Here is a 26,155-nt window from a genome sequence, read left to right as displayed (position 1 = left end):
GTTATCACGTCATAGTGTTGAATGCCCCTTACATTTTTATTGTCACGTTAACAAGATGAGCCTTTCCTGTTTATTTTACGCATAGGCAACAAAATCTCGTAAAAAGCCGAAATCTGTTCGTAACCGAAGCAAGTGCACGTTACCGGCAGGAACTTTCTTATCTGGCGGCAAAAAAACGATTTACAGGGAACTATTTCACTAACGTTAAATTTATTTTAAAACCTAAATACATGTTTGGTTTATTATTTGCAATAAACTGTTTGCTTGAGTGGGGAATTTTATGTCAATATTTTATTTCTATCAATTTGTTGCGTTTTATGTTGTAATCGGGGATTACCCATACTGCTACATACAACAATTACGAAAATCAGGATATTCTTGTTGAGAATGACAGGTAAAAAAAGTGTTAAATAAGTTACAATAGTGCGGTTTATGATCAGTCGGATTGAATATGGAGTTATCGTTTGCCCAAGAGCTCGAAGGAATTGTTGAAAAATTGGTAACCAGTGGCCAACGTCAGTTAGACAAGCCACTGCTAAAAAAGCTAAAATCGCACTGCAAAGCAAGCAATGAAACAGTTAAGCACTGCTTTCATCTCCTTGTACCACAGTTGAACAAAGATCATGCCGAAATACGATATTCTGCATTTCAAATCATTGGGGAACTGTTTGTGAGATCTCACGTTTTTCGACAGCTTCTTCTGGATATGTTTAATGAATATATGGATTTAACAATGGAAACAGACTTTGAAAATCCTCTGCCTCCACCCAGACATATTGCAGAAAAGTTAAAATCTGAGGCTCTGACGGAGGTTAAAAAGTGGCATGACAAATATGGCATTGCATACTCAAAGCTTGCAGTTGCAATGCATTACTTAAAGAATGTCAAAAAAATTAAATTTGATACTCCAACTCCTCAAAACAATTCTGAACGACAGGCGGAGCATGCTAGAAATGCACAAAGACAAATAGTCAATGGTGTGAAACTGGATAAACTCTCAAAAACTATTGACAAAAATCTGTGGGAAATCAAGAGTTGCACTAAAGAAATTGAAAACTGCATGTTGTTGCTTGTTCCTGATTTTAAGGATCCTGAAAATAGTGTGGCAGATTCAAATGCTGAGTGCACGAAGTCTCAGTCAAAATTAACCAGAGACCTTGGCTTGCCTGAAACAGGTTATTCCATTGAAATTGACTTGTCCACAGTATCAAAAATTAATGTAAAACACACTCATGATAATAAAGCTATTCTTGAAAGAACAAAGGATCTTCTCAAGTCAGCTCAAAGGATATATTTGCCACGCATCAGAAGCTGGATCAGTGTTTCTAGCAAGTGTGGGGCTCCCCCAACTTTGATAAAGAAACTGATAGATGACAAACTCGCACTGCAGAAAGTTTTGCAAAAGTACAAAGAACTGAATTTGGATGTATATAATGTTATTCTGGATAGTGGTGAAAGTGATTGTGATGATTTTGAGGAAGTTCCGGAGGCAGGTCAGAGTGATGTAAATAAACACAGACAAGTTGCACCCAAAAAGACTACTAGGAAAGTTGCATCAGTGCCAAGTCCAGGGGGAACTGACACAAACATTTGGAAACCAATTAGGACAACATGCACTGCAGATGACCCAACATCTTATCAACATGCCTTGGAAGTACAGGCTAAAAGAAGGAAAGTTGACGAAAAAAGTAAAACGATTAAACAGCCAAAAAAAAGTTTGAAAAAAATAATACCTAAACTGGGCAAAAAGCAGAACTCCCAGTCATTGTTTGATAAAGCACCTGTTGTACCATTTGGCCAAGATTTGCTTGCATGGGACAAAGAACGCGAGAATGAACTGAGGCAAAGTTTATCAATGGGCTCAGCAAAGGAGTATGACATAGGTCATCGCTTCTGGTCTGGTACATCAGCCAGTGAGGGTGACAGTGGTGTTTCTGATGCTGCAATGACTGCCCTCACCACACGAACAATTGAGTTTACTGGCTCATATAAACCTGTGACAAGAAGTTGTAGGGCCCCGTTGCCAAGTGGGAGGTTGTGTCCAAGGCAAGATAGGTTTAAATGCCCTTTCCATGGTAAAATCATTGATAGAGATGCATCAGGTAATCCTGTTACGCCCCAAAAGAACCAGCCTTCTACCTCCAATGTTGTTGACTCTCCTTCATGGAATGATACCGCATTTTTGCAGGATTTGGAACTCTCATCAGGGGGTAAGATAAAGTTTAGCAAAAAGAAAAATGGAAAGCAAAGAAAGCCTGAAAATGGTTTAAGTGACTTAAAAAAGATCAATGACACAAGTAGAAGTCGGCTGCAGAAAAAGATTTTTAATGCTGGAAGTGTCAAAAGAGTAGCTGGGAAACTTGATAATCTTGATGATAAACGGAACCATGACAAATTTGGAAACAACTTCAACTATGCTTTAAATTGATTTTTTGCTCATATTTCATCTGTACTTATTTATATATTTTCACCATTTGCAATTTGATTGTTTTAATCTTACTCTCTGAAAATCTGCAGTCTATGGTTTAGATCTCAATTTTTCAATGTGAATTCATCTCTGAAAAAAGCTATTTTTGTTTATATTATTTTTTGTGGATTTTGTGTCATTGCTGATTGTATATCTGGTTAGTCTCCTTTATGAAATGCAGTTGTAATTTTTTTGCCCAAATGAAAAATTTATTTTCTGTTTGGTAAAAGATACTACTAGCTCACATGTTTTGTGTTTTTGTTCATCATGAACTCTTTTTCCACCATTTATGACAATTAATAGCTGTTACAGATTAATTGAGGCTTATGATCTTTCTGCTTTTAGGCATTTGCTTGTTGTGCTAAACTGTAGTTTTGCCCTGAAAGATGAGTAAAGATGAAGATGACTCTGGTGATCGTGAATTCACATACAACTTTTTCCCTGGTTTACCACATCCCAATAAAAAGCTTTTTCTTCCTGTAAATGTTTTTTCTCTGAAAACAAAACGTGTTCCGGAATTTGTTTCCCGCATCATGAACCATCACAACATTCCATGTTTCATTGAAGCAGGTTTGATGGCTGTAATAATAGTCTGATATTTGGGACAATCTTTGCCTATCCTATTAAATTGGATTCATGTTCTGTAGATTTAACGGAAAGTTTGACAAAGTTTGTGGAACAGGAACGCTTGGAAGTTGAGGGAAAGAATGCAAAATCCGCAATTGACTTAATAAGAAAAGATCCCTCCCTGATTTCTGTTGTTGCAGCAGAAATTGCCAAAAAATATCGAACAGTCAGTAGTGTTTAAACACTTTTTTTATGATGGGTTTTAAAGTATTTTTATTGCAGACATGGGCAAAGTACCAAACACCTGTTGCTGACAAGAGAAATGAGTTTTCCTTGTCATATCATTATCTCATACACTCTTCTGCCATGCAACTTCTTTTAAAGCTGGAGCAAAAATACATTTCAACAATGGCGAAGGTGGATAGTATGTGTTTTTTTGCATATTTGTGTTCATAGAATGTGTTGTTTATTTATTTTGCGTTTATAATTTATTTACAGTTCAATTCCGACAAAGAACAATCCATTAGTAAAATGCAAGACCGCCATCAAATGGAAATGACTAGAGCCTGTGAACATGTTGGGTTTGCTTATACTGCAGATGACGTCACTATCCTTGCTTCAAAACATCTTGCAGATATCGAGGTAAACTTTCACACTAAAAGGAGTGATCCGAAGAAATCAACTCATATTAAAGTGAATTTAGAGCTTATGATTGTTGTGTTTTTAGAGGCTTCAAGGCCACTGGAAATCCGAAACAGAGAAAATTATCAACTCACAGAAGCGGGAATTTTCGGAGTTGGTGATTGGACTTCACAAGGAGATGGTCGCCAACAACAACTCACTAAATGAAAACGGACCCATTCAGTAGGTGTAAAAATTGGAGTGTTAAAAAATAATTTGTTTGTTGCGAGTTTTATTCCTATACCTTCCTTTCGCCTTCCATTACCATAACCGAGATAGAAGTATTTAAATTATGTCCAACAAGCACAATAACAATATGTTTTGTAGCGAATGCGTGAAGCAAGTTATCGATTCGTCGCAAGGCAAGCCCTCGTACATTCCCGACGACTCCATGTATGTTTCATCTGCTTCCGTCATCAACGAGTCAAACAAAAAGTCCACACCCACGCCTTCCACCACTACAACCAACAGTATTATCATGGAGGAGAGCTTCACTGTGAATTTAGGCGCACAACTGAAGACGATGCACAACATACGTTTGCTGGTGACGGACGTACTCAACTTCTGTCGATATTCTGGCGAAGAGTAAGCTTTTTACCACTAGAGCTTTGTTCTGTGCGAGTGAATATGCTTTATAATGTTAAAGGCTGAGGCGGGCAACACACGGTCCTTTGATAACTTATTGGTTTATAGATCAGTTGTTTTCTTTTTGTGGTGTGGATGCATTTTGAGATTCGACGCACTTTCGACACACCATTCTGACACAGTATATCGTATGTTCACAGCTTTTCGCAGAAGAGCTTAGCACTTTCAACTTTTTTTTCCGAAAAAATACTATTGTGCAACTACGTTTTCAGCAGAAGTATATCAGAAAAAAATGTTTTTTCTGTGGACAACTCTGCAAACTAAAGAAATCGCAAAAAGTGGCGAAGCGCTTTACACTCAACTTGGCCGAATCATTTAACTTTGTTTTTGCAGGGAAATGGAAGCGCAACGGTTTCAAACAGCAATGTCGCTTTACTCGAGTGCTTTATCAGCGGTCGTTTTGCTCGGCGACAAAAGAATTGGAACCAGCACTGGAATTGAACAGGGTAACGTGTGACTCGCGAACTGTTTACAAAGCGCTTAAATAACGCGTTTAGCGCTTGGCAGAATTCTCGACTCTCTGCAACTCAGCTCCCGAGCTGCATTTTCCTTCCCTGGAAGAACAACTGGAGGCAATACGAGGTCACGTGACTGCGGTGAGAAATGAGGAGAAGGCGAAGAAAAACGACGAAGGTGTGAACGGAATCGAAAGGTCAGTTGTGGCAGTCAACCAATTTTGATCCCCCATGTATGTTTGTGCTAATGTACACCACCATAGTGCGTTCAGCTCTCTGTTAAATTGACTGCACCCAATAAAGATAAATCTTAGAGTTCCGATCGCATTTGTATGTATGTTTACGCCTTATTTTTCATGTGTTTGCGAAATATTTGACATTTTTCCGTAGTGAGGACGAGGGAGATGCGCGTTTGCTCAGAGAAGGCGATTTCTATATCACCAAACATTCAAATCTATCGCAAGTCCACGTCGTATTCCACGTGGCAACGGAGGAAAGTCAGTTGCAGAGCAAAGCTTCCTTAACTAACGTGACCTCTCGGCACCCAGTCATTTTGGCGCTCCGTCAAATATTAAAGGTAAACACTGACTGTATTAATCTGTAACTGACGGTAGAAGTAAAGATAACATCATCGATATTTTAAAATGGAAATTCATTACCAAATATTTAAAAATTGAACGTAAAACTAATTTGCAAAAAAAAAAGTCATTCTGAAAATTCTGAGTATATAAGCATTGGTTAGGCTGGTTTTTATCTGTGGAACATTTGTGGTAAAGTTCCAGATAACATCTTTTAAACTAACCCCAATGTGTTTTACACAAGTTGTTAGTGGTTTACACTTACCACACTTATATTAATTTGTTCAATTATACGATAAGACCACGGATTTATTACTGACTTGTGTTAGGTGGCGTCCAACTACGATATCCGCACTCTTACAGTTCCCCTGCTGCTTACACACGAATTGACCGAAGAAATCACATTCCAGTGGTGTGTGAAAAGGGCAGAGCTTATTATGAAGTGCATTAAAGGTTTGTATTCTGTTTTGGTTTGGGATTTAAACATAGTATTATGTTGACACTCTGGTTTCGTGAAGTCGCGTTGAAAGTATAATTTAAACAGGAAACTGCATACTTGTCACTGTGGAATCTAAAAACACGCCATACGACAACAATAATTGCAGTGTTTTTTAACTCGTACATTTTTGCCCAACATCAATTTAATAACTTCCATTAAAGAACGTGTGTTTTGTTTCTGCATGCTTTACGCCTGTTTCGTATGCAGCGTATGCAGCAAGACCGACCGAACGTGAACGTGCGCCTCAAAATCAAATCATGTGTACTTTGCGCCCAAAAAAACAACTACGCAGATGAACAATACAAATAAAATGGCATGGGCACCGATAAAACCGCAAAGGTTACCGAATCAGGCGCCCATGTTTAGGCGCATCATCTCACAAAATAATCAGTGGTTTATTTCAAGGCTTCATGATGGAAATGGCGGCTTTGGACGGCGGTGTGTCACGCAACATCCAGTTTATCATCCCACCTGGGGTATCCGAAGAAGCATTCGACCGCCTGAGATCAGTCCTTCCTGAAGTGTTTCGAACAACTTCGACTCGTAACCTCACCCCGGCCCACAGACGAACCGCGCACCGGTGACACAGCTTGTAAGAAAATATGTGTCTCATCGCCTTCTATTCTAATCTAGTGCAATAATGCAACGCGCGTAATTTTTGTGCTTGTTACTATTGAATGTGATTCCTTACGTGATGCTGCTCTTCAATCGGCCGATTTCGACATGTCTGCTGCTTATTCTTGACTTGTGCCAAGTTTTTGTAGTACGTCTTTGTTACGGTGCGCGCGGCTTAGTCTTCATATGTCGACCACACATCTCAACGTAGTACATTTTACTGCAGTTTTTACGTTTTCAGTGATTGACGATTTGTCGAAAATCTTCCAATATATTACGAGGTAGCACGGCACCATAGAATCCCTTGGATCTTAAATTTGAAATGTTTTTTTCGAAATTTCTTGCCACCGTCGTTGGTTTTTTTCCAGCTCATTTTTTCGTCTAGTTACACCGCAATTTTCATAAGCACCTATTAAATTATAACTAAATAAACGTACATCAACCATATTTAAGTCATTTTTTTTAAAAAAAGGTGTCGTTACGTACATCCCACTTGCCTGCTTTGAAACCATTGCAGATGCCCTCTGGGAAGCATTTCAGTGGCGCAGCATGTAAGTACAACATTTACCTCGGGATAATTCATTGGATCTTAACTATAACGGCGTCCTCGCCTTAGAGTTAGATAGATACGACTCAAAATGAAGGCGTAGTTATATTATGTGTCAAATCAATTGCAAATTATTACGTCAGACCGAATAAATTGAACCTGACTAACAACAATAAAACTGCTGTTGCGAAATATCACTTCATGCAACGACCTGCATGGTTTTAATGTGGCTCACGCTGTTAAGACTGCATCAAGTTTAGTATATTGCTTGACATTTTATTGGTAAGTTTTATTCCATTTTGGAAAATGTTATTTGCTTTCGAACACTCCATCGATTGGATTTGTACTAGAAGAAACACAAGCAAAACACATGTTTTCCAAAATAATATTCTGTTATTTAAATAAACATCCATCTGAAGTACTATATCACTTACAAATACCCCGCCCACCGCAAAAAAATCAAGAAACATAGTAAACAAAAAAATCAGTGTTGCGGAACAGGCATTGAAACGTCACAATTGCATTTTATCAGCTGATTTGCATTTTATTGCCAGCAAAAATGGAAATTGTGTTGGAGGCGACAGCAGTAAAAATGGTTGAAAAATGAGTTCAGTTTCGCCGAAAACTTTATTGTTGATCCTGGTTTGCTGTTTTCGAACTAATTGGTCGACGGAAGGTGCAAAACCAAGGTATGTTAACCAAATGGGTGTGAAAAATTCGATGGTGACCACTGAGCAGTTTATCTTGACACCCAGAGAAGAAGATGGTCAGTCTTACTCTTACATTAGCTGGTGGTTAAAAGTGTACCTGCTCCAATGGATGATTATTGTTCTTGTGTTCGTGAAATTTAAAATGAAAATTCATTTGAAGCACCTGCAGGTATTCTTATATGCCGTTAACCCGGTGTAATGTTCCTGCACAAGTAAGATCGAAAGAATGAAAAACAACATACTGAGATATAAACATAAAATGACAAATGAAATTCTACTCAAGCAGATGTATCTAACAGTGTTTATAATAAATTGCACATGTTAGATGAGGAGGGTTCGCTTTTGTGTTTAACGCAGGAGCCAACTCGTCGTCATATTTCAATTCCTTTAATTTCACGTAACCGAGTTTCTCAAATAGGATCTGACTGTAGTGCGACGAAACATTGGCAACTACGTAATCGCACTTAAGCTGAACGGCAACTTCTTCACTCTTCCTAATTAGCAGCCTCGCAAATCCCCGTCTTTGATATCTGGAGTCCACAGCTAGCATAGAGAATGACAGGAACTTGTCAGTCTGCAGCTCATCCAACAGATTACCTTCCAGTTCAAAAACGAACTTAAACATCGGTTTGTACCATTTGGCATTTTTAAACTCAGGGAAATCTTGAAATTCGGCTCCTCTATTGGTGACATCACAAAAGGCCGAACCAACCAATTTTCCCGATGTAGTGAATATACCAAATGAAGTTAAACCTTTTAGTTTTGACTCGATGCGTTCCTTATCCACGGCAAGAAAGCGTTCCGAGTCTTGGGTAATCATTTTTCTGATTGGTTCTTTGAAGGTATAGTTGTTGTGAACAAATTCCACAGCAGTTTTAAAATCTTGGTTCGTCAACACCCTAATAGTATAGTCTGTATCTAATTGCTCAGCCATGTCCAATGACGTTGATATCGTTACACCCACGTCTGATTACAATTAAACTTTTTCGACGACAGGTTTTTATGTTAGATTTTCATGTAATAGTTACATTCTTATTTAATATGACCTACCTTAACGCACAGCATAAACACTTTACAACTGTAGCACAATCACCAAGCCGGCCATTTCCCAGCTTTGCGTCGCTGTCAAAGCAATTACTGCTGACAGTGTATACTGCAATACGTTTGTCTCGGTGACGATTCTAGATCCCAATTGCTGCATCGACACAATCAATTTCTTTGCTGACTGGCAAGATATGACTGGCTACAGGACTTTGTTCTACAGGCCTGAATAATTTTTTATTTGGATTACCTGTTTGCCAGCTTTTAACCAAAGAAAACAGATTTCATATGCAAATTAGCCATGAACCAAGATAAATGTTGGGCCTCCAATTATAGACTCAGTGAGTCTATGGGACAATAATGCAAAGAAATATAACCCCTATATGTATAGAAAAAAAAATTTAGGACGTTGGATACAACAAGAAAGTTGGTAGGTCAGATAGATTGACAAACATCACAATGCACGTTCATAACTTCGCTTTACCAAAACCCACGAAAATCATTGCAACGCGGTCGTTTCCCACTTCGTGTAACAGAGGTTCTTAAATGTCTCCTCGCGACGTATTGGTGTTCCATTTCATTCTTGTGTGTACTTACATAGCTTTCGCAGGGTTTTGCGAAACTTGCTTTGCAGCGGTAAAAGCATTCTAAGATAAACTTCAAGTGAGAAATACGTTATGTAGTATTTTTATGGGCTATTAGGCACAGAATGTACTCAGTCTGAATTTGCACATTTTACAGTATATGACAGTATCATTAGAAATTTGCAAACAGTATGTATATGTGAGTAAACCAAGCCTTTACATTAATTGCAGACATTTGCCAAGTGAACTTTTGACGTATAGTTCCGTGCTCAGCAGGTTTTCCAACCAATAGTTTTTAAATTGTTCAAGACCAATTTCATTAAATCCAGCAAAGTCTACCTTAACCGGTGGAAAATTTTAGGGTGGGTGTGCAACAGATATAGCGAAAATGCAATCATTAAATTCTTTCTCAAAAAAAAAAAAATTAAAATACCAGCTGGAAATAAGGATTCCGTTTAAACTGGAAAATAGGATAAAAAAGGTTAAGAACTACAGATCTAGCATCCATGAAATTATGATATTTAAACGATACCTTGAAAAATGTTTAGTAACCTACATCTCACTTGTCTGCTCTGAAACCGTTGAGTTTGCTTTCGAGAAAGCATTTCTGTGGGGCAGCCAGTAATTAAGTACATCTTTTACCTCGAGGTAATTCAATGGATCTAAATCTCAGCTATTGGTGTCATCGGCAGGCATAAAGTTACAACACAAAATGGAAGTGTAGCTTAATTCTGCTTCAATTTAATTTTAAACTACTACGCCAGGTCGATTAAGTAGCATCTAATTAACTATCACAATACTGCATGCTGTTACGTAAATTCACTGAATCGTGCTAATCTTACCTTAAAACAACTTGATGTGTGGACACAGATGATATTAATGTAAAAAACTTTGTCAAGATTGCATCGGGTGAATATATTGTTTACACTTTTTGGTCGTGGCGTTTTGGCAAAACTTCTTTACTTTCAAACACTCCATCCATTGAATTTATATGGGGAAAAGCAAAAGCAAAATGTCTGTTTTCTGAAATAAAATCCAGTCCATTGAATAAACATCAACATGAAGTAACATGTTGATTACAAATGCCTTGTCCACTGCCAAAAAAAACAATAAACATAGTAAACAATAAAATCATTGTTGCGGAACAGGCATTGAAACGTCACAATCCATTGTCACCCGGACAACAGCTGATTGCATTTTACTGCCAGCAAAAATGGAAATTGTGTTGGAGGTGACAGCAGTAAAAAGAGTTGAAAAATGAGTTCGGTTTCGCCGAAAACTTTATTGTTGATCCTGATTTGCTGTTTTCGAACGAATTGGTCGACGGAAGGTGCAAAACCAAGGGATGTTAACCTAATGGGTGTGAAAAATTCGATGGTGACCACTGAGCAGTCTATTTTGACACCCAGAGAAGAAGATTGTCAGTCTTACGCTTACATTAGCTGGTGGTTAAAAGTGTACCTGCTCCAATGGATGGTTATTGTTCTTGTGTTTGTTAATTTCAGACGGATATTTGTTGAACGTCAAAATTCTTTGATTAAGGTAAGATGAAAAATATAACATTTGTATCCTAATCAGTTTAAATTCCTGAAGATGCCCGGACTAAGCAAAACAAAGTGGGCCTATAGTAAAAACCTTTTCATCGCAGATATTGAAACAGAAGCAACAACAGAGGCAGGCTTTAGCTGACAAATTCAAAGGAATAATTAAAATGATAGAAGGTGGATGCCAGGAACAACAAAATAAAAAGAGAAATAGGTGTGTGGGAATTCGCAAGCAAAGAATGAAAATTCGAAAGAAATTCAGAAAACTTCGAAAAAGGTGGATTCCACCCCTCTCATTTCGAGTCAGTCTTACCGATGCCCGAGGTGTAAATGAACCAGCAAAGATTGAGGAAAATCCACTGCCCAACACACAAGATGGGGAAAATAAGATCCAAGTCGAGACAGGCCACAAAACCCTCTACGCTCGGCCACATTTTGTTGAAGCACTTGATTTGCGACCAATCACCGAACATAGAAACGATGGAAGTCGATTTTCCGCATCATCAGGAGAATGCTGGTCGCCATCGAAGCTGCGAAGTGGAGATTCACGCCCCTATGACGTCACTGACGCAAATAATCCACCTGTACGTGGTGAGAACTTGCTCACCCAAAATTTGTTGAACCAAATTTCGGAATTTGACGCCATTAAAAACCAAGAACTACCTGAAAAAATAAAGAATGCTCAGGAAGAGGTTAGTATTAGACCTTATTTTTACATTTCAAAACTTTTGATGGTTTAAAAGTATATAGTAGTTCCCAACCGGGTTGCGGCGGCACTCTGTGGTGGCCTTGTAACCTTTAGGGGTGCCGCGAGCTTTTCTTAAAGTTCACACAAGAATAATAAAAATATTATTTATGTTCACGTAATTTTGCACCATAGGGTGTACTGGTAATGTGTGGAGGGCACAAATTTTTATAAACTAATGATACACACCAATCAGATAGAAAGAGTAATTGCAGTCACCCACTAGTTTGCTTCCTTTGTGCCAAGATAAACGTAATAAATTCCGAAGGATTGTCTTAAGCCGATAAAGGTTGGGAACCAGCACTGGATCAAAGTTTACTTTTTTTAGGTTTCTTCTCAGCTTTATAAAATTAAAAGTGGATTTCAACTACTTGAGGAAAGGCACAAATTTAGTGAAAGTGAGTTGTTTGCCAGTCCTCAGTTGCAATATCGAAAGGCTCAACTCGAAAAAATCAAGTCTCAGATTCAAAATATGGAAAAGGAAATACAATTATCTGAGCAAAACTGTAATCTACTTGTTGGGTTAAAAAGTAAGACGAGTAAAAAGGTAAAATCAACTTTATAAATAACAACATATTAATTAGGTATACTTAACATTATTTTCGTGTATAATAGAAATTGTCCCAAGACCGCGAAATGGAAATATTTCTGTCTCGCGAGCAATTTGATTATGATCAGTTTTGCGAAACACGACAGAAAATCATTGAAAAGATAAAGTCGGCAATGGATATACATTGGGATATCGCTTCGAAGGCTTTAAAGGAATGCGATTTGAAACAGTCTGAAACCGACACATTTCCATGTTTCGAGTGTGCATCTGGTGGCCACAAGTTGTACACCATTGATGGTCTGGGTGATATTCCTTCGTCAAAGGAAGATGGTTTTCTAAACAAGCAAAGTGGCTTCGACATTTCGTGCCCCTTGGTGGCGCTAGTGAACTCGTGGTTCGACGGACTTGAGGTCGAGAAATGCGCAAGAAATTCCGAAAAAGTGACCAAACTAAATGAGTTGTTGAAACACGTGATGAAAGATTTCTTTAATAAACGATATTTAAATCGCGGACAACTCATGAGTCACGTTTATCGCACTGTAATGTGTGATTGAGGTTGGTTAAGTGAAATTAATTTTATGCACCGTGTGCGTTTATTTTTGAAATAAAACTTCCCTTTAAAAATGTTGTGCTGATTTTTAAGAATATGTGCAATATGTTTTCTTCACCAATCGATAAGGAGGGTTGGGCTACAACGTAATCGCACTTAAGCTAAACAGCAACTTCTCTTATTCTTCCTAATAAGCTGACTCCCAAATCCCCGTCTTTGTTATCTGTCCACAGCCACATTTAAGATTGATATGAACTTGTCGGTGTGCAACTTCCGACAGATTACCTTCTTAAATGAACCTAGGATTCAACGAAGCGAACCAGAGAATACAATCTTTTTAAACAGAATTTGTTGTGTTTCACCAGAAGAACTTCAGATTAGTATTTCAAAGCGAACTGCTTCACTGTGTCGCAACGACACTTGCAAATCATCATAACGTTTGGTACACCAGCAACTGCACAATTGCCTTTTTTGTTGCCTGAAATTGCACATCCTATCAATGTTTGCCTTTGTCGCATGAATTTACTGCGAGGCAGGTCGCAACGTGAGCGGTGAACCGTTGCGATGTCATACTTGTGATTTTTTGTGCGGTCGAATATCTAGGGAAAAGGGGCAACTAAGAAGGTGTGTGGCTGCCAACTTGCTGTATATATCACTTTTAGGGGGATAGGATACACGTTATTTCCTGTAAAATGCAAGCTGCATTTATGTTGGTTATTACGAAACGAAAACCAAGCTATGATAGGTTAATGGATCAACAACTACACGTAAGCTTGTTTGTTGTGAGAGCAAAAGTAAACTAACTGTTTACATGATTCCAGTTCAAAGTTTAAAATCGATTAATTTAGTTAATGATTTTCACAATAGCATACCAATATTTCAACCAGCATAACTTTATGGTAAATGGACAGGTTTAAAGGTGCTGTTTAATTGATCGGTCCCAGTTGTTAAATTGGACTTTTATTTAAAAGCGTACAGTAAGCTTTGCTCCGAGCCTTATGTGTTTTTATTTGTTTAACTGTGAGCTTTCAGTGTAGTTCTTTGTTTGTCGATAACGTGATCTACTGATTCCTTTTGACGTGTTTGTTTTACAGTTGTGACCAAGTAGTATAAATGTCATAACATCACCCATTCTGTTTCCATCTATATATTCCTTGCTGTTACGTCATTCTTACATTGCGCTGTTTTCTTACAACTGTGCGATGTGTGAAAGTTCAGGAACGGAATTTGCGGTCCGGGTATTGACACTTCAAGATTATGATGTTTCTGTTGATTTTATTCACAAAAATTATACTGCAAAAGAACCCATACGGGTAATGATCACACAGGATGTTGAACAGCTCTACGATCTGGACGAAAAGCGAATTCAGGATAAACTTCAGCAACCAGTGTCGTTTGGTGTGTTTAATGAATCAGGCGCTTTGGTTGCATCATCATTTGCAACAGTGGTCACTCGTACCAAAAAAAATTCTCATCGACCTGAACTCCAACGTGCTGCATGGTTTACCGAAGTGTACAAGTTGCTTCATCAGCTTGAGGGAAACCTGATGAATGAATTAAACACGAACAAGATTTTTATGTTCTCTATGTTATCCGTTAATTCTCAATACCAAAGACGAGGTTTAGCCAAGCTGTTAATAAAAAGAAGTGAAAGTGCGGCGACCCAATATGGATGTGAATATACTGTAGCCGACGCCTCGTCACTCTTCAGCCAGATGCTCTTTGAGAAGTTGGGTTACTTCAAGCTGAAGGAAGTACAATACGAACAATTTGCTAAAGCCCTGAATGTAAAACTCAACCCTCCTCACTTGTCATGTGCCATCTATTACAAAAAAATCTAAGTATACATATTCCCCTTTTATTTAAAGTTTGTTTTTTCAATTCATATTTTTGCAATTAGATTATACCTATGCTTCTTAACTTTGACCAAAAATGTTTGCCTAAAATGCAGTTGTGACCAAAACATAGATGCATTTATAGTGCAACAACATTAAAACATCCTCTTGTCAGTGATTTGTATTTTAAGCAAATCATTGGTTTATGAAACTAAATAAACTTACTTCAAATAGTTGTAATTGAAAAGGAGACTAAACAGAGCAAGCACAAAAAATATATGTAGCACCAATAAAAATCAATTATTTGAAATCGTTTCAGAGTGTCCACTCAAATACTGCTTTTGCTCAAGGTACGTCATACTGATGATTGAGCTCTTTCGAGAATTCCGCATGCCATTCAGTTGTTACATAACATTACCATTTATAGTTTAGGCTATAGCTTGATAACCCGATTTGCGGTTCTTATTTGAGTCTAAAAACTTGAAGACGAGTTTTAAATTATTGGCGTATAGTTTCCCGATTCTCTTCAATTGAAAGTTCGTTGAAACTTGTGGATTCCTTTCCATTGTGTTTGACAACGGGACCAATTCGAAAAGACAAAGAGGAAATCCATCTCTTCTGAAATTTCTGAGCGTTTTGTCTAATCCGCATTCTTTTCTTGCGTATTCTTACACACGTGGTTCTTCTACACTGTTTGGCTTTACGTTTTTCCAATATTTTTATTGCTAGTTTCATTTTACTGACCAAAATCCCCTGTTGCTTTCGTCGCCGAATCTTAGAACAATCGTTTACTTTATTCATTTGAATATACACTTATAAATGTGGAAATCATTTAACCTCGATCAACGATTTCCGTCTTCTATTTAATGTTTGTCTGATATAAATTCCAACAACAATTACAGTCCAGTGAAGTATAAAAACCATTGACCACCAGCTGTTGCTAAAATAAGACTGACCATTTCCCACACTGCTTGTCGGGTCACTATGTTTGCTGTTTACCATGTATAAGTCACCGCCGATACATAATTTCGTTCCAAAACAGCACATCAGAAACAATAAAAGAATTTTTAGAAAAATTGCACCCATTTTCTCATAAAAATACTTTTTAAATTTTGTTGGCATAAAAAATGCATGTTTGGTTGTTGTCTTGGTGTCATTCAATTATGACGTATGAATACCACAAATGTTTAACTTAAAAATTGTTTTATTGTAATAAGAACGGGATTATTATATATAGCGCCCAGATTTTTCTTTGGAAATGTAGATCGGGGCGGATGTATATCATTGTACAGGAATTAAAAATGCTTAAAATTTTTTAAGATTTCCATGCGACTTTGCTACAGCATTTGCCATGTATGCGGCGTGTTGGTTTCGTGTTTTGGAGTGGGCCACTGGGCCTAATTGAAGTTGAAATTTAAACTTTAATTAACAACCAAGTATTTTCCAATCTAAAATATTGGATTTAGGTTTCCGGAGATCCAAGTTTACTAAATCACACTTAATTGTGTTTGAACAGGTGTTTATTTTTGTTTAATTATTTATTTTGTCTTCAAATTTAACTTAACATTATCATGTCCAATAATAACTTCGAAAAACGTTACACGCCCACACTTACACCTGCTGTTCAACACAAAGCATTTGTGGAATTAAGAGAGCCCAAAACAAATCAGGGAAGGCTGGAAGCAGTGGATAAACTGAGAACTGCATTTTTCAAGAGTGACCATGAAATGAAATTGCTGAGATCTGATGATAAGTTTTTCTTGAGGTTTCTAAGAGCAAAAAAGTTTGACCATTTAAAAGCCTTGGCAATGATAATCAATTACCACAAACAAAGAGAAAACTGGCAAGATTTGTTTAAAAAAGTAAGCAACCCAGCCTCATTACATGCCTACCTCAGTGCTGGGTGCATTGGCATTGTTCCATTGCCGGCTAAGGATGGTTCTACAGTGGTTGTGGGTTGGCCAGGTAGAAAAGAGGGTATGCTTGTAACTGACATGATTGCTTGCATAGTGCTTACCTTGGAAAAACTTTTGGAAAACGAGGAGGTTCAAGTGCACGGGATTACAGTAATCGAAGATTTAACTTATTACAACCTTGCCTTTGCCAAACAGATGACACCCAAAGTTGGAAAACGATTTGCCGCGCTTATTCAGGATGCCATGCCAGTGAGATTAAAAAGTTTAAATATTGTAAATGAATCCAAAATATTTGACGTCGTTTTAGCGATACTACGCCCCTTTATGAAGGAAAAAATTAAACGAAGATTACACATACATGGCCGCAATTATTCAGGTTTGCAACGCATTCTTAACGTTGAGGCGCTTCCAAATCGATTCGGCGGAAAATTTGCCGATCTAGAAATGGAAAAATGTACAAGTAATTTTTTTACTGCTGTTCACACTGCAAATGTCCGATGTAACATGGATGAATAATGTACCTTTCTTATCGCTTTTGTTTGTTGTAAAGTTAATTCTGCAAAAGTAAGATTTGTCCCAGTTCTACGCTATATCGCTTTGTCATACGTTCAAGTTGCAATTAACAGATACACAATAAATTTATGTTGTAGTTTATCCGTAGGCAGTTTACATATTGTGTCTCCAGAAAAGGGTATAGTTATCGACGCAAAGATAGACTACAAAACGTAACTATAAGCGCACAAATAGTTCGATAAGTCCACTGATGGGGGCGACCAACATTTTTGCCTGCGATCCACGTTTTGGGCTTGAAGCAATGCTTGTCGATCATATGTGCTACTTGCCCAAGTAATGACGAGTTCGTTGACGTGCATTGAATGTTTAAATTTAGCAAACAAGTTTACGTTTTGGAGGAAATTGTCGCTCGGGTCACTTAAAACCTCAGTTCGGGCCAAATGTGCCCCCCGAGCCACAGGTTGGACACTCCTTTGATTAAGCGACAAAAAGGTGGCCGTCTGCAGGCGTTTACGCGGGACATCTTAATAATACTACAGAGTTGACCACTGTAAAACTTATTATTTTAAACACAACCAGGGGAATATACATATTTAATTTGAAACAATTTAGTGTTTGCATCTTGCATGGGATTTAGTCGTGTATGCTCAATGCTCAAATGACTAGACACAAATTGCTTTTACGCATGATTGCTGATGCTGTGTCATATTGGAGGCCAATCTTCTTCGCTGTTCAGTATTCATTTCATTGAGCGATCATTTTGCTAATCGAATCTTGCATGGCTAAACTGCAATTAGGCGATGTAGGTTGTACACCGAAACAATGAAAGGAGCAGATTATTTGTTCATGTGTGATGTTGGAGATTATGATAAATATTGTTATCAATAAATATATGATTTTTTCTTTGTTTCCTATTGACCCCCATCTAAATTATACACTTGAAAAAATATTAACTTGTGTTTTATCAGTGTATTTTTTACCTTTGCTTGTGTGCATTATAACTTCAGAAAAAAAGTTAGTGTACCAGTACCATTCATGGCTGAACAATTGGAATTCACTGTGCGGTTATTAACAAAAGAAGACTTTGATATTGCTGTTGAATTTGTTCATAAGCACTATACCCTTAAAGAACCAATACGAGAAATGGTCACAAAAGATGTGCAACAATGCTTTGAATTGGACAAGGACAGGATTAAAACCAAACTCAAGGATGCAGCATCATTTGGTGTTTTTAACAATTCTGGTACAATGGTGGCATCTGCCTTTTCTGGTATTAACACAAGGTGCAAAAAATCATTGTGTTGCCAGGGAAATTTTGAAAAATCTTCTTGGTACAGCAACATGTCTGACTTTTTTGGTAAGATGGAGGATGGCCTTATGGATGAACTTAACACTGATAAGTTTTTAATGCTCTCATTACTTGGAGTTGATTCCAATTACCAGAGGCAGGGTTTGGCCAAAATGTTGGTGAAAAGGAGTGAGGAGGCTGCTGTCGATTTAAAATGCAGTTATATAGTAGTTGATGCTTCATCATATTATACTCAAATGCTCCTTGAGAAATGTGGTTATGCAAAACTAAGAGAACTAAAGTATGTGGACAGCTTACCTTCTTCTGTTGACTTCAAAGTCATTCTGCCTCATGAAACATGTGCTGTTTACTACAAGCAATTGTAATCTATAATTATTTTGACTGTTCTTGTGCAATATTTTAATTTTTGTGTGACAGTAAATGCAGACCGTTAAACACAAAAACACTCCATAGATGCCAATTTTATGGTTAAGTAATTGTCATTTTTTGCAATCTGCACATAAAATGCTTGGGGTTTTTTAACACGGATGGTACCCACATGTGTTCATAATTATAATGAAGTGCCAAATAGCAGTCTATTTGTTTGTGGGTGATGTGGGTTTTAAAGTCTAATCACACGTAAGTTAAAATTACTAATCAAGGGTAAAAATTAAGAAAATAAAAATAATCTAATTTACCAAATTGACCTCTCAGTTTCAGAAATATGCACCAAAATTTGTAATTATATGTTTCTGTACGCTGTTACTCCCTCTTTACTTACAAACAGCATAAAATCAAATCTTTTGTGAAAAACATTTGGTTAGAGTTGGGGATATGAATACTATGGCAAGCAATTGGAAACAGAGTTTACCGTGAGTTTATAAAACTGAAAAAGACTCTGATAATGCCATTGAATTGTTCAAAATCACTCCACTCTTAAAGTACCATCACAACAAATGGTAACAGAGGATCATGAGCAATGCTTTGAATTTGACAAGAACCGGGTTAAAAACTACTTTAAGGACTCAGCATCATTTGTTGTTTTTAACAATTCCGGTGCAATGGTGGCAGCTGCTTTTTCCGCTGTTGACGCAAGGGGAAACAAATCATTGTCTTACCAAGAAAATTCTGAAGTTGCTTTGCATAATTGTTTTTGGGATAAGGTGGAACATGGCCTTATGGATGAACTTATTGCTTGCTGTTGATTCCAATTACCAGAGGCGGGGTTTGGCCAAGATGTTGGTGAAAAGAAGTTGGGAACTTGCTGTCGAGTTTAATTGCAGTTATATGGTAGTTGATGCTTCATCATATTATACTCAAATGCTATTTGAGAAATGTGGTTACACAAAACTGAGAGAACTAAAATATGCAGAAAATTTGCCTTTGGGGAGGTTGAAGTCATTCTGACTCATGAAACATTTGCTGTTTACTACAAGTAACTGTAACCTAGATCTTTTTTAAGGTAACTGTGTATTGGTTTTGTTTGGTGTTTAGTTTTTCTGGCCAAATCTATTTGTTTTGTAAGTGCAAGGTGTTACAGTATTGTAAAGGCAGTGTTGCAGAAATCAATGTTACGATTGCCAAATGTGCAGTAATTTTCACCTCAAAAGCTCTACTGTTTATGTCTGGGCAATGCAATGTTTTATATTGTGAACTGTTTTGTAATTTACAGAAATAGTATAATAAGTGACAGGAATTGAAGATACCCTTGTGTGACTTTGATATTGGATTGTTGTGTATATGATTCAATGTAATTATGGGTTCTAACAAGGAGCGATATGTATGCAATCTCAGTCCAACTGTTGTTGCAAAAGCAGTGTCAGAGCTGCATGAACCAGAAGATAATGCCGAGAGGTTGGTGGCTGTAGATGAACTGCGACATAATTTTGGCCGTTTTTCAAATGGAGAGGTGCTTTTTCGTGATGATGACGCTTTCTTACTGCGTTTTTTACGGGCCAGAAAGTTTGATATGCAGCGCTCGCTGGCCATGCTACAAAACTACCACAAACAAAGAACTGGTTGGGATGATGTGTTTGACAAAGTAAACAACCCTCAGTCACTAGAAAAAGTGTTTGACAAAGGCTGCATTTGTGGCTCAGTCGGTCGAGCCAAAGATGGGTCAGTAATTATTGTTGGTAGACCTGGAAGGCATGCAGGTGTAAAGATTACAGATTTTTTTGCTGCCCTGTTTTTGACTGTTGAAAAACTGCTTGAAGATGAAAAAAACCAAGTACTTGGAATTACTGTCATTCATGACATGAGTAACCTGAGTTTTGGGTTTGTCAGACAACTTGGCCCATCCCTGGCAAACAGATTTTTGTGTCTTCTGCAGGACTGCATTCCTCTCCGCCTAAAAAGTGTCAACATTCTGAATGAGCCAATGATATTTGATATTGCCTTTGCCATACTTGGCCCTTTCATGAAGGAAAAAACCAAGCAGCGTTTAACCATACATGGAAGTGAGTTTAGTACTCTGCATAACATTGTAGATCCAGAAATTCTGCCCAAAGAGTATGATGGTTCTGGACCTGACTTTGATACAGAAGCATGGAAAAGTCAAGTGATCCCTTCAAATAACTGAGACATGGGTTGGGAAATTGTATCAGTACATGCAATGTTGGACTATAGTTTTCGAAAATGAAGATGATATGAAATTTGTAACAAGTTATCTGATTTCTGACGCTTCTTACACAATACCTTTGGGCAATATATGTTTTTCAAATGCCTCTTTTTCTAAAACTATCAGATTGCTTTATTGTATGTTGTTTTTGTGGTGTGTTTAAACAACATGTATACACTAGAATGCAACAGACAGTTGTATGAAGAAAAGACAGTTTTATTTCTGTAATTTTTTTTAGTGGATGGGTGGCAAGTCTGTATGCTTTGTGGTTGGTGCAATTGTTTAAATCGTTGTATAAAGTTGGTGCGCAGAGATTCTACACTAGTAATATCACTTTAAGTAGTTTTAAAAAATTTAAAAATACCTCAAATTAAAAAATACCTAAAACTACATTTTACACAGAAATTTCTTATCACACTGCTGCAAGTGAACATTTGCTTTTGTTCCAGTTTTTTCAGATGTATATAGATTGTTATATTTATTTGTAAAGTCATGGGTAGCAAGCGCTATGAATGCACTTTAAGTCCATCACTCCTTGCAAAGGCTGTAGAGGAGCTAAATGAACCTGAAGACAACCAAGAGAGACTAGCAGCAATTGACCAGCTAAAAGAGCGATTTAATAGCAATGAAAAAGGGTACAAACTGCACCAAGATAATGATGCATTTCTATTAAAATTTCTCAGGGCAAGAAAGTTTGACCAAGAGCGTGCTCTGGCAATGCTCCTGAACTACCACAAACAGAGAAGCAGCTGGTCTGATGTTTTTGACAAAGTTGACAATCCCTCACTTCTTGGGCCACTTTTCGATGCTGGCTGTGTGTTTGGTATGCCTGGAGGGGCAAAAGATGGTACCTCTGTGTTCATGGGTCGGCCCGGAAAGCAAGAAAACATGCAATTCACTGATTTTGTAGCTGGCCTATTTCTGACAACAGAAAAATTGTTGGAGAATGAAGATATGCAAATACATGGTCTTACTGTTATAGAAGATTTGACCTACATGAAAATGGAACTGGCAAAGCAAATGGGTCCATCAATGGCAAAAAGGTTTTTAAATCTTCTGCAGGACTGTCTTCCAGTTAGAGTGAAAAGCATAAACCTTGTAAATGAGCCAGCATTGTTTGATGTTTTGTTTAAAATTGTTCAGCCGTTTATGAAGGAAAAAACAAGAAAGAGATTTCGAGTGATTGGAAACAACTATGATAAGTTACATGAAGTTATCCAACCTTCCAAACTCCCTGCCGCTTACAATGGAACCGGCCCTGATGTTGACACTGAAGGTTGGAAGCACAAACTTCTAGGCAGGGAAACAAATCTCTAAAATCACACCAAGCGACTTTTTTTCCAGAATTCTGTACACAGATTGGTTGCCCACAATCTATCTATGTCATATTTGTTTATCACGCATTATTGTTCCTCCCAATAGTTCCATGTGAATTATATTGTGTCTGAGGTTTGTTTACAGCAAAGTGCCTTCAATCCAAACGCCATTTACCTTCTGTGTGTGTGTGGTGAACATTCAACCCAAAGTTATGTAGTTGCCAAATATGCTAGTTTATTTCAGTAAACATAATATCATGTGTTGGTGTTACCTATATCCCAAAGCCTTATTCTACTCCTTGTTGTTTTCCTTTCTGCTCGTTGTACAATATGCTAAAACTGTATACGTGTACCAAATATATTGTTATATCCTGCAACACTGTTTGTTGCTTTATTTGCTTGAAAACTACCTGAAAACTACAACATGGCATCATATATGTACTATTTATGCAGGATGTGTCTTGTTGCGTGAAAAATTGCACATATTTGTTTTTGACTAAAGGTTTAGTTTGAATTTAAAATGAATTTATTGTTTTTGGCAATATCCTTTCTTTGCTGTTTTACTTTCACTGCACTGGCCGACACTCCAGCCAACTGCACTCATGACGATTTGTTAGGAACATGGAACTTTTATTTTTCTGAAGGTGGCCATGACAGAACCCTGGATTGCTCTGCACCTGGTATACACATCTCACGACAAATTATTTGTTAGTTTGTTTTAATTTTGTTTTATTTTCACAGGAGCTGTTTCCATGGTAATACCGTTTACCCTTTCAAGTTACAACACTGCTGTGAAAGAAAATGACAAACAGATAGGAACTTTCAATCTCATATACAACCAGGTTGGCCCAAAAACCATATCTAATCCTAACTTTGCAATCACAAATTTAATCAAAGTTTTTTTGCAACTGGTGAACATTATTTTTCCATTTTTGTTCTAAATTAAAGTTGACTTGCAGGGGTTCGAAGTGACCGTCGGGTACCGGAAAATGTTTGCATTTTTTGAGTGGAAAAATACGGACAAATCTCATTCCATTTACTGGTGCAACAGAACCATGTATGGTTGGTCTCATGACATACTGGGGAACGACTGGGCTTGCTTCATTGCAGTTAAACAAACACCAAAGCTTCCCGGTGATGAGTTTCAGGCTGTCAACCTGAATGGCAATATTGTGAAAAATGAATACTCCTCACCAGAGTAAGTTCGCTTCAGCTTGGGAAGCTAATTACTACAAGTTTTGGTTTCTATTTTTGTAATAAACTAAAAAGGGTTAAAATATGGATTTATAAATATGTTAAAACTCCTTACATGTTGAAGAAGAGCAAATCAGTATCTGAGGAACATTGTACTTTCCTTGTTTGCAGAGTGGAGAAAGTTTTGAACTTGCCCTACCAGAACAACATGAAGTTTATTGAGAAGCTGAACAGAGCCCAGCAATCATGGAAGGCCGGAAGCTATGCTGAACTGGGAAAAATGACTTACGAACAAGTGTTGCGAAGATCTGGGTTTGGAAATGGAAAGATTGTAAGGTGGACATGCCTGATGTTATAAATTGAATGATAATGATTTTCAACATTGAGTAATGTTTAGGCCAAAGCATGTGCCACATTTCGATGCAGCAAAAGAAGCATATATTAAGGCCAAGTTGCCTGAATCATTTGACTGGAGAAAAGTCAACGGTCAGGATTACGTTTCCCCAGTCAGAAATCAGGTATGAAGTGCTGCTGCATTACTGCAATAAAACGTTATTTGTAGTTAAATATACTTTTATTTAAATAGGGACAATGTGGGAGCTGTTATGCGTTTGCCTCGATGGCCATGTTGGAAGCCAGAGTGCGAATTATGACGAACAACACCCAGACACCAGTGTTTTCTCCCCAAGAAATTGTTTCCTGCAGTCAGTACGCTCAAGGTAGGAAAAATAACTACGGTCAAAAACTGACACCCTACGTTGTAAACAAGTGTACGTGACTGTAGTTTTAATCCTGATAACCCGTGACCGCGTATTTGTCAAATTGTTTGCGTTTTTTGGTGTCACGTGTTTGCTGGAATTGCACAACTCTTATGTAGGTTGTGAGGGTGGATTTCCATATCTTATCGCTGGAAAATATGCCGAAGACTTTGGAGTGGTTGAAGAACACTGCTACCCCTACGAGGGCAAGGACACGCCAACATGTGCCATGGCCATAAAAAACTGCAAACGACATTACGTTGCCAAGTACGAATACGTTGGCGGTTATTACGGTGCATGTTCCGAAGCCAAAATGATGGAAGACCTGGTTGCATACGGCCCGTTAGCAGTTGCTATAGAGGTAAGGTCGTTGACTTGGCTGATAATGCGGCTCTCTTTTGTACGAACGCGGTGCTTGGGTCGGAAATTGCTTTATTAGGATTGTTTAAATCAAGAACAATGCGATTTGTCGTGTGATCGACCCGGCACTGCCAGGCGGGATCATGTGACTAACGTCATGTGATTGTTGGATCGTGTTGCTTGCCGACATCACTTCTTTTGTTTAAACACGGAAACTGTGTTACGCGTTTTGAAACAAGGAGTTACTTTCGCCGCTAAGACAAAATCAGGAAATTTACGGACAATGCATTTTGCCATTTATTAGCTCATAAGACTCGACGTGCTGCTACCAAGCGATATTGTTACAAATCACGCGAATACGTCCTGTTGGATTAAGCATTCGTGACCTATAGTCGTGTCAGTCGCCAAACTCGTCATTCCCTCCACGTTGCAAAATTGTGAAACAAAGAATCTCGTGGTTGCGCAGTTAAAACACTTTTAAATGTCGGCATATTTTACTTTGCTGCGATTTAAAGTAAACTACACGAACGACGAAACATTAAACCGTGTTGGCGCAGCAAACCCACGCTGTTTGAATGGACTTTATCAATCACCTTCACCGGGAGTTTTGCAATAATGGAAAGTGTATATAGCTTCAATATCCATAGACTTTGCAAAGATTTTAAAACTAACTAACTTCAAAATTTACATGGTTAAACGAAGTATCTGAAGTTTGTAAAGCTGAACACGAAATGTTGTTTGCTCTATTACCATGCTTTATTCTATTTCAGGTATATCCTGACTTCCAACAGTACAAATCCGGCATCTACCACCATGTGACTACCGTCGACCAATCGTCGATCGTCACGGACTTCAACCCGTTTGAACTGACCAATCACGCGGTGTTGGTGGTGGGCTACGGAGCCGACCAGAAAACGGGCGAGAAGTTCTGGATTGTGAAGAACAGTTGGGGCGAAGCGTGGGGTGAGAATGGGTTCGTTCGCATCAGACGTGGGACGGACGAGATTGCCATCGAGAGCCTCGCCCAGCAAAGCATGCCAATTCCCCAACTGCAATAATTACGTCGGCATTATTTCACTTTTTATCATTTCCAGATTACATACACACGTGCAAATAATGTCCATGCGTCTGCTGTTATCGTGTCTAAATGCATTTGATTTTTCGCTGTGACTGACTCGTCCCTTTGCTTACTGCGCTGTATATCTCTGCGTATTGTTAAAAGTTCTCTTTAGGGTTCACTTGCTCATTTAGAGAAGAGAAAAACAGTGTTTTTTTTTAGAAAGTTCGCGTTGGAAAAACGGTGATTACTCGATTTTTCACACTTGCAGCAATAAATTTCATTTCTATCATTTCGGATCGAAATTGTATATTGGTTGTTGATCGGTTTCTTTTCAGAAAACCCTTTTAATAAAAATAGCGTGACCACGCGGCTAGCGTCCTTCAGACCTGAAGAAATTGGTCATAGTGGCTGACATAAATGAGTGCGGGATTGTACCACAACGTGTTATAAGTGTCAGTTATAAAACTATTCAAAAGAGGCCGTTGTTGTTTTGACCTTGGCTGAACCTCTGGTTGCC

The 26,155-nt window shown here is 38.0% G+C and overlaps 8 protein-coding genes across 8 annotated transcripts; 7 read left to right on the top strand and 1 right to left on the bottom strand.

Annotated features, from left to right (window-relative positions):
• Window positions 1-376: 376 nt before the first annotated feature.
• LOC145902649 (UV-stimulated scaffold protein A-like) lies at window positions 377-2,654 on the top strand. The gene has a single exon (XM_082990699.1). The coding sequence runs from the start codon at window positions 452-454 to the stop codon at window positions 2,426-2,428; it is 1,977 nt and encodes a 658-aa protein (XP_082846825.1). The 5' UTR covers window positions 377-451; the 3' UTR covers window positions 2,429-2,654.
• Window positions 2,655-2,816: 162 nt separating this feature from the next.
• Window positions 2,817-6,908, top strand: LOC145902537 (FERRY endosomal RAB5 effector complex subunit 3-like). Its single transcript, XM_082990550.1, has 11 exons — window positions 2,817-3,037; window positions 3,115-3,260; window positions 3,317-3,451; window positions 3,533-3,676; window positions 3,762-3,898; window positions 4,043-4,300; window positions 4,694-4,806; window positions 4,868-5,012; window positions 5,206-5,392; window positions 5,723-5,846; window positions 6,298-6,908. Exons 1-11 carry the CDS (start codon window positions 2,854-2,856, stop codon window positions 6,474-6,476), a joined length of 1,752 nt encoding a protein of 583 aa, XP_082846676.1. The 5' UTR covers window positions 2,817-2,853; the 3' UTR covers window positions 6,477-6,908.
• Window positions 6,909-8,056: 1,148 nt separating this feature from the next.
• Window positions 8,057-8,698, bottom strand: LOC145902834 (uncharacterized). Its single transcript, XM_082990932.1, has one exon. It carries the CDS (start codon window positions 8,696-8,698, stop codon window positions 8,057-8,059), a length of 642 nt encoding a protein of 213 aa, XP_082847058.1.
• Window positions 8,699-13,980: 5,282 nt separating this feature from the next.
• Window positions 13,981-14,619, top strand: LOC145902833 (uncharacterized). The gene has a single exon (XM_082990931.1). The coding sequence runs from the start codon at window positions 13,981-13,983 to the stop codon at window positions 14,617-14,619; it is 639 nt and encodes a 212-aa protein (XP_082847057.1).
• Window positions 14,620-16,184: 1,565 nt separating this feature from the next.
• On the top strand, window positions 16,185-17,045 carry LOC145902832 (alpha-tocopherol transfer protein-like). Its single transcript, XM_082990929.1, has one exon. It carries the CDS (start codon window positions 16,185-16,187, stop codon window positions 17,043-17,045), a length of 861 nt encoding a protein of 286 aa, XP_082847055.1.
• Window positions 17,046-17,879: 834 nt separating this feature from the next.
• LOC145901552 (arylalkylamine N-acetyltransferase 1-like) lies at window positions 17,880-19,626 on the top strand. Its single transcript, XM_082989279.1, has one exon. It carries the CDS (start codon window positions 18,078-18,080, stop codon window positions 18,714-18,716), a length of 639 nt encoding a protein of 212 aa, XP_082845405.1. The 5' UTR covers window positions 17,880-18,077; the 3' UTR covers window positions 18,717-19,626.
• A 155-nt stretch (window positions 19,627-19,781) lies between these two features.
• Window positions 19,782-22,267, top strand: LOC145902831 (uncharacterized). Its single transcript, XM_082990928.1, has 2 exons — window positions 19,782-20,899; window positions 21,419-22,267. Exons 1-2 carry the CDS (start codon window positions 20,087-20,089, stop codon window positions 22,265-22,267), a joined length of 1,662 nt encoding a protein of 553 aa, XP_082847054.1. The 5' UTR covers window positions 19,782-20,086.
• A 479-nt stretch (window positions 22,268-22,746) lies between these two features.
• Window positions 22,747-25,927, top strand: LOC145901551 (dipeptidyl peptidase 1-like). Its single transcript, XM_082989278.1, has 8 exons — window positions 22,747-22,946; window positions 23,008-23,108; window positions 23,226-23,464; window positions 23,632-23,796; window positions 23,858-23,978; window positions 24,047-24,179; window positions 24,338-24,579; window positions 25,349-25,927. Exons 1-8 carry the CDS (start codon window positions 22,787-22,789, stop codon window positions 25,634-25,636), a joined length of 1,449 nt encoding a protein of 482 aa, XP_082845404.1. The 5' UTR covers window positions 22,747-22,786; the 3' UTR covers window positions 25,637-25,927.
• The last annotated feature ends 228 nt before the right edge of the window (window positions 25,928-26,155 follow it).

The sequence above is a fragment of the Ascidia mentula genome, chromosome 5 (genome assembly GCF_947561715.1).
Source record: "Ascidia mentula chromosome 5, kaAscMent1.1, whole genome shotgun sequence".
Taxonomy (NCBI): domain Eukaryota; kingdom Metazoa; phylum Chordata; class Ascidiacea; order Phlebobranchia; family Ascidiidae; genus Ascidia; species Ascidia mentula.
The sequence above is the reverse complement of the archived record's forward strand: the minus strand, read 5'-3'. Positions and strand labels throughout refer to the sequence as shown.

Coding starts and splice junctions, on each gene's coding strand:
- LOC145902649 (XM_082990699.1), top strand. CDS start 452: ATGGAGTTATCGTTTGCCCAAGAGCTCGAAGGAATTGTTGAAAAATTG.
- LOC145902537 (XM_082990550.1), top strand. CDS start 2,854: ATGAGTAAAGATGAAGATGACTCTGGTGATCGTGAATTCACATACAAC. Junction 5,013..5,205: donor GGTGTGAACGGAATCGAAAG/GTCAGTTGTGGC, acceptor ATTTTTCCGTAG/TGAGGACGAGGGAGATGCGC. Junction 5,847..6,297: donor TATTATGAAGTGCATTAAAG/GTTTGTATTCTG, acceptor GTTTATTTCAAG/GCTTCATGATGGAAATGGCG.
- LOC145902834 (XM_082990932.1), bottom strand. CDS start 8,698: ATGGCTGAGCAATTAGATACAGACTATACTATTAGGGTGTTGACGAAC.
- LOC145902833 (XM_082990931.1), top strand. CDS start 13,981: ATGTGTGAAAGTTCAGGAACGGAATTTGCGGTCCGGGTATTGACACTT.
- LOC145902832 (XM_082990929.1), top strand. CDS start 16,185: ATGTCCAATAATAACTTCGAAAAACGTTACACGCCCACACTTACACCT.
- LOC145901552 (XM_082989279.1), top strand. CDS start 18,078: ATGGCTGAACAATTGGAATTCACTGTGCGGTTATTAACAAAAGAAGAC.
- LOC145902831 (XM_082990928.1), top strand. CDS start 20,087: ATGGGTTCTAACAAGGAGCGATATGTATGCAATCTCAGTCCAACTGTT. Junction 20,900..21,418: donor GGAAAAGTCAAGTGATCCCT/TCAAATAACTGA, acceptor AGATGTATATAG/ATTGTTATATTTATTTGTAA.
- LOC145901551 (XM_082989278.1), top strand. CDS start 22,787: ATGAATTTATTGTTTTTGGCAATATCCTTTCTTTGCTGTTTTACTTTC. Junction 23,465..23,631: donor AATGAATACTCCTCACCAGA/GTAAGTTCGCTT, acceptor CCTTGTTTGCAG/AGTGGAGAAAGTTTTGAACT. Junction 24,180..24,337: donor CTGCAGTCAGTACGCTCAAG/GTAGGAAAAATA, acceptor ACTCTTATGTAG/GTTGTGAGGGTGGATTTCCA.